Source organism: Cariama cristata, unplaced genomic scaffold (genome assembly GCF_000690535.1).
Source record: "Cariama cristata isolate BGI_N322 unplaced genomic scaffold, ASM69053v1 scaffold41419, whole genome shotgun sequence".
In the NCBI taxonomy this organism is placed as follows: domain Eukaryota; kingdom Metazoa; phylum Chordata; class Aves; order Cariamiformes; family Cariamidae; genus Cariama; species Cariama cristata.
In genome coordinates, this window is record NW_009637104.1 from 2778 (window position 1) to 15799 (window position 13022).

The following is a 13022-nucleotide window of genomic DNA, read 5'->3' on the forward strand; positions in this document are numbered from 1 at the left end:
AGTTTGGCCTCGCATCACCAACAAAAGAAAGAGAAGCAATAGAAACACCTGGAGATTAAATCAATTTGCTGCAAGAGCATCAGCATTTTCCACCTCCTCATTAGCTGCTTTGCAAATGCAGAGACCACAGCCTGAAAACACCAAAACCCAATGGGATGCACTGAGACATGGACACCGGCTAACTTGGCTCTCCTGCCCAACAGCCAACATCAGTGGAGGCCATAAGTTTCCATTGCATTTGTGCTGTGTGGATCTTGCCAGCTTGGCATGCAAAGTTGTGTTCTGCGATTGTCATCAGTGGGGTTTTTTTGTCTTTTACACACATAGAAAACCTAACATGGTGCTGAGCCTGCAGCAAGTATTGCTTGTTCTCCACCAAGAAGCGGGGCTGGGAGTGGGCAAGCCAGAAGACTCTGAGGACAATCCTCCTCCACAGAAGCAAAGGAGCTGCCATGGCCATCCCTCCCATCCCTCACTCCCTGCCTCCGAGCTCCCTTCCTCTGCCTGCCAGAAGCCAATGGCTTGGCTGCATTTTGGAGGTGCCAGGTAGCATTCCTGGGATGGGAATACAACTGTGGCTGTGCTTGCACACTGCTGGGCGCCCGCCTGGTACGGGGCAACTGAGCCTTGTCAGGTGCCAAGTGAATGGGCAAGGAGAAGAGAGAGATTAGCTCTTCACAAGAAGTTTGGATCCATCCCCAGAAAATTTGTCTGATCAGAAAAACATGGCGAGGCCACTAAATCACCATCTTCTGAAGCCTCTTCCCCTCATCTCCTTGAAGAGACAGAAAGAAAGAAATGGCAACAATAAAAACCTAACCCAGATGTTTCTCCAGGAGGAAGGTTAAATGCATCTAAACTGTGGGAAAAATTATCTGTTGTCACAGAACCACAATGAAACAGATGAAACAGAGCTGCAGAGCTCCTCTCACCATGTGGCACAAGGAAACTTCTCTGTCACACTGCTTTTATAATTACTACTTTTCCTGTCTGTTGAGGCACACTGTGTGTTTTCAGAAACTCTCCTTGGCCTATGGAGGACATGTAATCCTGAAGGCAGAGCCCCACCACTAGCCCACAACTTTATTTCTGAAGAGTTAGGGTTCTTGTAAACAGAAAAGATGGGAAGTTCCTCATGTTTACTTTGCTGTTGTTGTTGCTTGATAATAGCATTGATTATAAATGCAGCTGGATCAGAAACAGGACTCTCAAATCCAAACTCCTGGCACACTCCAACTCAGGGCTGAGTTTTCCAGCTTGGACATTGCTCTTCCCCAGCTGTAGGCACCTGGAGGGATCAACCTGGAAGACATCACTCACCACTTCCCCACTTTCTTCTGTTCCTCCCAGGGAACTAGTGGGGGATGCTCTGTGCCATGAACACTGAACCCTTGTCCCACACCGGCAGTGCACTCCCAGCTGCCTTCCTTGCCCCCACCACCTCTAAGCACCAGCAGAGAAAGAGACTTCTTTCCTGTGTGTATGCTCTGTGAAATACACCCCAAAGAAATTGGGGAATTCTTCGGACTTTTAGGAGTGAAGGAATTGGCAGAAAGGAGGAAGCGGGGAAGGAGAGAAGTACAGAAGAGGAAGGCAGAATTAAAATGGACTTTTCTTTTTCTCTTCTGGCCTTTCCTTTTTCGAAGTGAAAAGAGAGAAAGAAAAAAAGACAACACAGAAAGGAAGCAGTTGGGTGGACAAAGATCCCATTTTCTTTTTAAATGGTTTCAGTTTTCTTTGTAAACTTGAAAACATTCTGCAACTAAAACAGAATAAAAGCACACAGAGAAGAAAAACCAGAGAAAGATGCACTCCAAAATTATTTAGTTATAGAAGACAAACAGGCCAACAAATATAAATCAACCAGCTCTCGGCTTAAGCAAGCTCTTCAGGATCTTCCTGTGGTATTCACCTATTTTATGTATGGCTAGAGACAGGATAACAATACACTGAACACGACACTGAGCAGCTGGAGACAACTCAGGCCATGGAAAGCTGTGAAATTCCCCCAAAAGCGCAACCATCCCTTGCATTACAGGGAGGTTTAATTGCCTGCTGCTGTGGAGCTGGCCCATGAGAGACGCAAGACCCCTCCTGGCTTGAAATCCTGTTGTTTCGCAGCAAGGAGCATGCTTTGGTATTTGGCTACAATACAGTTTTTCAAAATTGTTATGGGGGAAATCTTGTCTTTAGTAGAAGATGTATTTTCTGTGGTTGCTGAAAATGTGCTGAAATCAGTTGGAACGTCTGCTGACACCACTAAGTGATTTTATGTAAGCCAAGACATGAGATCACAAGCCAGTCTCCAAACAGAAATGGTTGTTGATATGATGTGACCCAGCACATTAAGCAAAGCATCAGGACCAGAGTCCCCAAAATCTAATGCCTCCAGCACTCATCCTTCTGCAGCCTGGACAACAGGGAACATTTTAATCTTAAAAGCACCTGGGGCAAAGACTACTGTTTGCTGGTACCACCTTCCCCATGGTGAGGAGGACCCAGCCTCCCATCTCTACGTCTCAGGGCTCTGTACTGAGCAGCTCAGCAGGTGGGAAAAGCAAGTCCAAGAGTAGAGCAGTGCTGGTGGGATCCACAGACCCAGAAATGCTGTAGCAGCATCGAAGACTTCTCTGTCTCTTAACCAAAACCTCAGGTAAGATTGGCCTTCCTTGCTCAGTGGCCAGTCTTTGCAGTCTGCAGTCTCTAGCAATAGGAAAAAAACTGATTTTGTTGAACTATTTTCATCAGACTTACCCTCCTTCAACTCTCGATCCGGTTTTGGCATGGGTTTCTTTGCCAGGGACAGCCGAGGCCCATCCTCTGGTTCACTGCTAATACTTGATGGGACACTGAGGAGCAAGAGAGAAGAGGAACATCATGACTTTGGCCACAGATCTCCAGTTCTGGGAATTACACTGTTTTGCACCCTTCAGAAACCAATACATTAAAAAAAAAAAAACCAGGCCAATTGGTATTCTGTACAAATGTCACAACTGTACAAGTAGAAGCCTTCACCCTGTTCTGTGGCAAACTGTGTTTTTCTGGTAACGGCAACAACAGTTTCCACCAGCAAAGCAGACACCAACAAACCTGAACAGCACCACTTGCCTCATCGACCAAGTTCCTTCCAGACCATCGCTGGTTTTGAGGCATTCACCTAAAATACGGTCCTTGTGGGAACGTTTGTAATGATAAGGGGCAAAGTGCCCTAATTCAACCATGATAGTGTACTGGCATGGATGGCCAGCACCCTCCAAGTAGCAGGCTGGTATCCCATCATGGGCACATCCCTTTCACCCTACTGTGGCGACTGGTGAAGCCGTGGGCTCAGCTGGGGCAGGTGGTGGCTCACCTGTGCTCATCCTGGCGGGCACCGTACCTGTTCCAGTAGTTCTGCAGGAGAAGAGAGAGGTTGTGCTTCTTAGTTCAATGCTCCAGGCGAAGCCAGGGAGCTACCTGCTCTGCCTCCCACCCGGGGACATCAACCAGGCTCTCTGGTATGGATCCATCCCACACAACTTTGGGCAATTGCCTGGGGTCACCAAACTGGCATCGTATAACGAGTACAGAGGGAGCCCGGCTTGTCCAGCCTTCTCTGTCCCACCCGACCATCATGACAGTAGCTGAGACACAGCCAGACATCATGGCAGGAGAGCTGGACTAGGCTGCATCTGCATCTCCTTCGCCCCAGGAACAGCTGCCTTCCTTGCTTTACCATCACCATTTTCCCATTGGGAACAAAGCAAGTCAAGACCCAGGTCCTGAGTCACCTACATGGGACTTGCTTTATAGGAGAGGGGAGTGGAGGAAGCTGGTCCTATAGCTGTGAACTCCTAAAGGTCCTTGCCATAGCAGACCCAGGCATTACCGGCTCTGTGTAGGTGTATCCAAGTCCAGCTGCAGCCACCTGCAAGAGGTGAGACTCCAGCTTATGGCGCCGCAGCAGCATTTTTGCTTCCTGAAAAGAAGAGGACAAGAGGAGGAGTTGCACATGTGGCTTTCACAAGACACAGGCAATGCACCTCTGCTTCAAGAGGGGTTTGCTTTTCATGCAACACCACAGACTCCTATGGGGTGAGGGACACTTGGGTCATGCCTTAGAGCAACCCCAGACACAGGGCCAAGCCGCTCACTACAGAAGGGGAGGTGTTCAGCAACTCATTCAGGAAGCCTGAATCCCCAAAATACATGTTCATAGCTGGCAGAGATTGCTGAGCACTTTGGAAAGCCTCTAAATATCTGGGCAAGAGGCTGGCCAGAGAAGCCCCAGCTGCAGAACGGAAGGCAGATGCGGAATGGCGGAGCAGGGACCCTGGCTGGGCTGTGCCTTGGTTCCCCCTCTGCAACGCAGAGCCCATAGCCTAGTGGTGGGTGGTCTTCAGCGTCACAGCCTGGGACACACTCAGGGCACTCGGACGGGGACTACAAAGCAGCCAGCTGCAAATCATCCACCTTTTTTTAATGAAAAATTTGTAAACAAAACATGAGGTTTTCTGCTAGAAAATTACTTTGCAAAGCAAAAAAAAATTTTTTTGACAGAAAACTTCAAAATGCTGGAAACAATAAAATGTTTTTATCAACTTCAGTTTTTTTCCTAGATTCACTTTACAAGGAGAAACAATAATTGTTCTCATTTTCTTTTTTATCATTTCCCTTTTCTTTTTTAGTGTTTTACCAAATTCACCTTGATTTTCCTGGAAATCAAGAAATTCCCAAGGGAATGGAAAAATCCAATTCCTGCCTACCCTCTGCTTATGGTGGAACGGGAATGAGCCTCAGCAGGGCTGTGATGGGACGGGAGGAACTTCTCTTCTGCATCATGAGAAACGCAGCCCCAGGACCACAGATAAAGGCTGCCTGGACCAGAGAGGAAGCCTGTCCCACTGGGTGACTGACCACATACTGTTTGGTTGTTTGACTCCAGCCTAACCCTGTGATAGCAATGCTACTCCCCACAAAACAGGCTGAGCACTGAACTCTGAGCTCAGTGACCTGAGAGTAACACTGACATCTCAGCCTCCTCTTGGGAAAATATTTCTCAGCCCTCTCTTAACGGAGGTTGCCCTCTGTTCAGTGCTTCATTGCATTCCTCCTCCACGTCTCTTCTAGAGCACTGAACGAGAGGAGGGTTTACGTTGTTGAGGCACTCGGTTATCGCCCTCCCTGCTCTTGCTTGGGCTTTGCTAAGCTGAAGTCCCCATTTAAAGAAGATCCTGCCCTCCAGCTTCTCCCCCACACCAGTGCCTTTGGACTTGCACCCTGACAATTAGCATCGCCAGCTAGTCCAGCATCTCCACATCTGTTTTCAAAGTGGTCCCACTGTGGGAAAGCTGCCAAGCTGCTTTTCTTTCCAGCTGATGCATTTGTTAAAGCTTTCCACTAAGGGCTCTTAGGTGACACTCATTCTCACCTTTCTGGGTTTGATGGTGTCAGGATCCATTGTACCTTCCAAGAGTCCCTCGTAATAACCTGCATTCTCCAAGACATCTTCATCGTCCGGGTGGAAGAGGAGGTAGGATTTGGCACACTCCAGGGCTTTTATGTAATCACCAACTGGGAGGCAACAAAACAGTTGTCAGGGGCGAACAGAGAGGGGCACAGCCTCGCCGGTGGAGCAGGGGGCTTATGCAGAGTATGGCGGGGCAGAGCCAAGGAGGGGAGCCTGCAGAGAGGGAGGGCACAGCCTGAGCTCTCCATCAGCTGAAAGGTGAGCCCAGCACTTTACAAGGCTCTTTTGATGCAACTTTGTCTTAACTGCTCCATTTCACTGGCAGGGAAACTGAGGCACAGTAACATGACTTCTCTGTGGTCGTGTATAGGTCGGATGGTATCCAAATTGGATCCAACTGGACGGGCAGGATGTGGATGCTGTCCAGCAGCAAGCTGCCTCTCTTCTGTGTAGCATCTCTCAGGGCTCTGGGGGGTTTTACCCAACACATGAAACCTCTAATTGGGCAGAGGAATAAAAAAGCCCGTACACCATGCATGAAATGCTGCTGACTACTCCAGCTTTCTTCCCATTGCATTGATGAATGAAGAAGCTTTATGTTTGACTAGCAATTTTGATCCTCACACATTCTGCCATTTTCAGGAAAGAGCTCTTAGCACAAGCCTCAGATAACAAAATTCTGCCTAGATTTTCTATTATGTAACAGAACATAATAAAATACCATACAGGACCACACAACTGGCAGTATTTTATAGCACTGCCAACTCCTGATACTTTGCAATGTTGCCAACTCCTGCAACTTTACTGTGAATCTTAAAATAGTTGGTAATTAGCAAAAATTGGCATCTTGGGATAAGCTTGGGCTAACTTGTAGATCTGTTACATATTAACTTAGAAAATGTATCAATGGGTTTCAGAAAATGTGAAACATATAAATCCACAGAACTTTAGTATCAAAAGGCAAATGAAAGGATCGTAAAAAAGCATGATTTATCATAGAATCATAGAATCATTTGGGCTGGAAGGGACCTTTAGAGGTCATCTAGTCCAACCCCCCTGCGGTGAGCAGGGACATCTCCAACTAGATAAGGTTGCTCAGAGACCCATTCAGCCTGACCTTGAATGCCTCCAGGGATGGGGCCTCCACCACCTCTCTGGGCAACCTGTTCCAGTGCTTCACCACCCTTATTGTAAAGAATTTATTTATTTTATTTATGATTTATTTAAAGAATAATAATGTTTAAACTAAAGGTTGGGCTTTTAAAACCTGACTGATGATTTAAAACACTTTTACCAAAAACTTAATTGCATTTCAGTCGACCTGACTTTCGAAGAAACAATTTCCAATGAACTTTGCTTCCTGACTCTTTCAGACCATGCTGCTGCATCACTGTAGCACAGACATTAAGGGGAAAATATCCTGATCGCCACATGAAGCAATTCAAACTTGTACAAAACATAACAAAACTCAGCAAGCCCTATGAGGAACAGAAAGACAGCCCTTACCTCTGTAATAGGCAAACTGCAAGTAGTCGTAATGGAGAGGAAGGAAATTTTCAATGGGCGAGATACGGCCGGAACGCGTGGCGAGTTCTCGGACACAGTCATGTTTGCAGGCCAGGACTTGCATGTAGTGATCTGCCAAGAAAAGAGGGAGAAGACTGTCTGAAATGAGAAGGATGGTTATGGTGCTGAGACAAGAACAAACAGAGGTTAAATCTCCCCAGCTGAAGGACATGCACCTCACACTGGTCTGGTCCAGCAGGCAACTGCGCACCTGGAGAAAGAGGTCAGGCTCCTTCCCAAAGCCAATGGAGAGTTGCAGTCACATTTTTGCTCCCCCTTGAGAAACGCCTTTCTCCTTCTGTCAACTGCAGAGGGAGCCTGAGCATCTCTTGTGTGCGTCGGGAGCTGTTGTTTCTGCCCAGGAAAGCTGGATGGGTGCAGGGACCTGCAGGTGGCTCCTCAATCCCAAAAGCCAAATCAAAGGCAAGGACACCCACAAAGCAAGTGGAGATGTGAAGACAAGGTGGCCACATGTGCTGCCACACGAAAGCCAACTCCACACTCCCTTCCTTCAGCTCATCTTTAATCCTCTCGTTTCTGCAGCAAGAAAGCTCTGGAGGGCACAGGGAGGTTTAGATAAGAGGGGTAGGTGCAGCTTGTCAAGCATGGCCGAGCAAGGCACCTGTGTGATGAGTCTGAAAGGTCTAAGGTGCAAATATTAGCAGCAAAATCCCCATGTTTGCTGCTTCTCAAAGATGAGCTATCTCCCAGGGAAATGCAAGCACGTGGTAAACATCTGCCATTAGCAAGGTTTCTTAATTGGTGGGAGTCCCCAACACAGGCATTGTATCAGCTGGAAAATTTTGAAGCCAATGCTGACATCTGATTCCAGTTTGGAGCCTTTGCTGCAATGTACTTACAAATCTACTTTGCTTGCACTGTCTCTGTACACCATTAAAAACCTTAAGAAACAAACACAGGCTGGAAAAACAACATGTGCTCAGCTACCAAAGCATTTCTCAGAGTTGCCAAAAAAACAGCCTGAGGAATTTGCAATGAAATCAAGTGGAAACTCAAAACAGTCCCCATTCACTCTGGGCAGGTAGTCTTGAGTAGTTACCTGATTTGCCATACACATTTAGGGTATTACATCAAGGAAAGTAAGAAGGAAAAGGACATAAATAATGTTGTTGTAATTTAAACCTATTTAAGCATCCTAGACCTGGAATAATCCATCACTGAGAAGTACTACTTTTTCCTGGTACTGTCAAGGTGCCCTAGAAACAGGCTATATAGACTGGAATCAGTTCACTGAAATGCATCTGTCCCTGGGGTGGAGAGGCGAGAGTGCTTCAACCCCATGCAGCAGCACAGCAGATCCGCTTGGGATTGAAAAGATAAATGAGTTCTGAAGAAACTTAAACTCTGTTTTCTTGGTATATTAGCATTCCCACTCCCTGCTGAAACATCTGGGGTAAACTCTGGATTATGCTGTCCTGTAAAGAAGTACTTAGTTCCCTATAGGAAAGCAGTTGCATTACATATCTTATTTCCTTCCATGTGCCCTCACGTCCCTGTTTCTTTGGGTGCCTGAACGGCCCCAGGGGCTTCGAGTTGTTATTCCCAGGCATATCTGGCCAAGCCAAGTCACAGCACTTGCAGAGACCATCTGCCTTGTTCTCACTCCCAGGTGACGTGCTGGGTTGAGGACTGCCACACCATGACCACATCTGCGCTCCGCATGGTCCAGCACAGAAACATCTTCTCTGCTCACTGGGACTGCACTCGACTTGCACAGCATAGAACCAGTTTAACAGAGACCAAAAACTGTTTGATGAGCAGGAGCTTTTAGTGAGAAGGAAGGTGGGTTTTCTTTGTCCCCAAAGGCTGCTCTCTTGAAGGGCTTGATATGGCCCTTGGTGTCCTAGTCATGGGTTTAAAAGCAAGCATGATCAGCTGACAGTTACACCGGTACCATGTCAGCCCTTACAACACTTCTCATATTTTTTGCATGGGTAAATAATCCCAATAAAGCCAGCTTCCCATCCGGTATGTTGGTGGTTTCTCATCTTGGTCGTTTCAATTAGATTTCCTGTCTCGACGCAAACAGAATTATGCAAAAGCAAGTAACAATCCACATCTGAGTGAAGTGTTTTCCATACAAGGAGCAAAACTCCAGAGCTTGATGCAACTCCCAAGACCATGAGCAGATAAATAAGATTTCTGTCACAAAAAAAACCTTAATTTATTGTTCTTCTTCCCTTTACGACTAATTAAATATAATCTCATTTCTACTGAGAACGAACCATTTTAATCCCCTCTGGCTCAGAGCTACACATGCAAATCTGAAGATTACATAGCAATGTTCGATTCTCTCCAGAGATTTCAGTCAAGATCATAATTCGGCAGGCCTCCGCTAATGACAAATCCATCCTTTTGGATGGGAAGGAAATCTATGTTCTGAGTCTTTTTGGCAACTTTCCTGGTCATCCAGAGTATGGCCAAGAGCACTCTGCTGCTCTCTTTATATGCACTGAAAAACAGAGAAAATATAAACAGAGGCTAGCAACGTCTAGATTCCAGTGAGATATGTGAGACTGTGTACAGGGGGAAACTGAGGTAGTTTATGTTAAAGCACCTATACTTCCAGCTCTTATGGAAAGCTGCAAATGCTCCACACATCTGGAAATGCAATTCTGCTAGCCCTGCTCCTATTCAAGACCAAAACAAGATTTTCTAGTTCCCTCTATTCTGGATATGCATTTTCTGGCCTTCCAGGTGCCTCCTGCAGCATTATTTACCAGCAGCAATGATAGAAGGGAAGACACTTGACCAAATCCAGCCAAAGGTCCAAACTCAATAATTAAAAACATTGCAGGGCCAAGGGTGACGCAAAAAGATGCAAAAAGATCTCACCTGCAATAGCTTCGTAGAGGCCAGCCTTATATTCCAGGTACTCGTGCTCCTCAAATCTCTGTGGTCCCTCGCACATGATCTGGCAATCTTCATCCTCGGAGTAGTACCCTTTCAATGCACGCTCCAAGAAGTCAATGGCCAGCTCGTACTCCTCCTTGTCATAGTGCCTTACTCCGGCACTGTAGTCCTCCTGCAAAGTTGGTAGGCAGAAGACATGACTGTGAGCGGGTTATGCTGCTCAGACCACAGCATCCTGCCCTTGCCAACTGCAGGTGCTTCTCAAAAGAAGGCACAAGCAGGCAGGGACAGAACAATCTCCCTGGGTACCCACCAGATGTAAGCAGTTGTACCAAACCATGTTTAAGCCATCAATGGATTTTTGGACCAGTAGAACCTCATAAAACTGCCTAAATGCTCTTCTGAACTCCTCCATACTTAGGGAATCCTCAGTGCCACTACTGGATTATGCATTATGTGAAAAAACATTTCTTTTCTTTGTTTTTACCCTCCAACCCAACAACTACACTGAATGCCAAGGGAAAAGACTGCTCTTGACCCAGGCAGATCTGTCTTAGAATGGCCCCTAATGAGCACCACCATTAATTACACCAAACCGCCACTCCTGCTTCCTTGTGTCTTGTAAAATCAGAAAGTTGGGGGTGGCCCTTGCATTTGCGTTGGGCTTTCACTTTGGGGAGGTGGAAAAGGCCGTCACTCTCCTGCCTGCCACCCTGCACCATCACCAACACAGCCACTCCTGTGCATGCATCCTGCCCACGTGGGAGAACTCAGCTCAAAAGAAACACACATAAGCCAAGATCTGTTTGCCAGTGCCCATGGAGGCATCCATTAAAGTTGCCTGCTGGTGCACATTCACAGGCATGGATGACTCCGGAGTTCCCTGAAGAGAAGGACCAGGTTGGGATCAAAGCCATCAAACAAAGAGCAGAGAGTTCCTTGAAAATGCAGGGACTGGCTTGCCTTAAAGGAGAGTGCTGAAAGGGAGAGTTTGTTTTGCTGTATTGTAATACAGATCTAAACAAGAATCTCCCCATTCATAGATGATGCTCTCTTAGCCTCCTAAATACCTTCTCTCCAGACTGCCTGACACTTAACCCAGACATCTCTTTAGCTCAGACTCACCATGTGCTGCTTGGCCTCCCGGTCAATCAAGCTGACCTTCCCTGCTGTGGTCTTGTAGTTCTCGATGTCCTGCTGTATCTCCATGTGCTCAGGGTTTGCCATGAAGAAGGTATGAGCTGCATTTGCTGCATCCTCCAGCTTGTTCAGCTGTAACAAGATAAGAAAGATCAAGTGAGTTGGTGATGTAGGACAGCAAACTCAGAAGTTTATGCTGCGCCCTCTGACACCTATACTCTGACACTCTTTTGACACCACTGGACTGGACAATGATGGGTTAACCAAGGAAAACCTGAATGAAGAGGCTAAAGAAAACAGTTGAAAAGAGAGGAAAGCCCAGTGCAAGGGAAATCAGAAGAGCTGGAATTCCTGAGAGCCAGACAGGTCACTTATCTGTCTGCAATGTAGTCTGTTGGTGATGGGGTCCAGCCTATTTTCCAGCTGCACATCCTCTGAACTCAGCTACTCCAACCCCTTGCCCAGTCCCAGGTGGAGAGATGCTCTCATGAGATATGAGATGGAGAGAGGAGGGGAAAGCAGCTGCTGAGACGGCTCGCTCTACTGGCTGAGCTATGTCCAGGCTAAGGGCTTCTGCTTGTAAATGGGGACTTGGGACAATTTATTAAGCTCAGCTGTGTATAGCTGCAAAAGGCCAGACTCTGCTGATAGCGGCAGAGATACAATAAGGCGTTTATCTTGGTATATCAAGTTACTTTGGATTTAGAGATTCAGAACTGAGACCAGACATTAGTTTCACCCTGGAGAAAGCCTTGTAAACAAACAGAAATGCTAGTGCTAAACACACCCACAGCAGCTGCCAGGAGCTCAGGGAGTAGGACAGATGTTCAGGTGAAACATCTGCATGACCTAGCAGGAGAGAGGTCACTTCCATGGCTAATTCACTTACTCCTGAAAGAAAGCCAACACCACTAAGTACCAGCAAAGCACAGAGTCAGGCCTCAGATATGTCCGCAGTCTGAGCAGGCTCACTCAAACTTGTTAGCCAGGACCAGACTAACGCTAGCCCTGGCAAGGCTGTGTCCAAGTGTTCTCTATAGTGAAACCCACACCGAACCCTGTGCCACTGCTAGGTTCCTCCTGACACACCGCAGCCAGCGAGCTCAGGCACATCTATGCTGTGCTGCCGTCATGGTATGGCAGCTCACCTGCAGAAACCTGCAGAGGTACCCACCAGACAACCCGACCAGCAAAATGATGAGAACTGAAAAAGAGACCTGCAGAGAAGCATGAGCTTCACACCCTGTTATCCTACGCCTGGAGCAGGGCAGAGAGGCCATGTGAAGTGAGGTGAGGCCATGGCTGCCCTCAAGACCCTGCTCATCCCCGGGAGACAACAGTGACTTCCTTGGGGCTCCTTAACATTGGATTAATGCTTGTATGCACTTAATGAGCATCAACTATAGCCTGCCATTCAGCCAAGCCATAAGAAACACCCAAAACCTCTTTCAGTGAGCCCCCCGTGAACTGCCTCATACCCTGCATTTCTCAGGGACTCAGAGAGGGCATACAAACACTCATCATCAGCCAGGCATACAATAACTGGTTTCATCTCTGACATATGATTATCTTCAGAGATGTGGCAGAACCGTCAATTGTCTGAGCAACCACCTCATCAGCAGGTTGCTTGTTATCTCCACAGAAGTGTTTGCAACCATCTTTAAAATTAAAATATACAGCTGATAACACATGAACTCCTGTTGGACTAAGTGGGAGTGACATCTGGGTGATATTATGGGGCCTCCTCCTTGAGGGTTGCCCCTGCATATGTATATCCTATGGCAATTTTGCATGCACAGCTTGTGAAAGCTTTGCGGTGACATACTAGGGGAAAAAAATGCAAAGGATTTGTTCAGGGCACTTGGCTGTAGCAAGAGTATGGCAAAAAGTCCTTTTTTATGCTGAATGCTGCTCTGAGCAGGAATAGCTGGAGTGGGCAAGAGCAACAGGTTTGATTCAGCTGGACAAGGAGGGTCCCCCTGGAAGCACCGAG

General features: G+C 47.1%; 1 protein-coding gene across 1 annotated transcript in view; it reads right to left on the reverse strand.

Annotated features, from left to right (window-relative positions):
* LEPREL1 (leprecan-like 1) overlaps window positions 1-11161 on the reverse strand; it is a gene marked incomplete at its 3' end in the record, with an annotated part of 13528 nt that extends 2367 nt beyond the window's left edge. Inside the window, exons 1-7 of the mRNA XM_009708148.1 lie at window positions 11015-11161; window positions 9872-10061; window positions 6956-7087; window positions 5411-5553; window positions 3869-3958; window positions 3353-3393; window positions 2755-2849 (exon numbers count right to left, since the gene is read on the reverse strand). Of these exons, the coding sequence (XP_009706450.1) occupies window positions 2755-2849; window positions 3353-3393; window positions 3869-3958; window positions 5411-5553; window positions 6956-7087; window positions 9872-10061; window positions 11015-11116 (793 nt within the window). The remainder of the gene's footprint in view (window positions 1-2754; window positions 2850-3352; window positions 3394-3868; window positions 3959-5410; window positions 5554-6955; window positions 7088-9871; window positions 10062-11014) is intronic.
* Between the last annotated feature and the right edge of the window lie 1861 nt (window positions 11162-13022).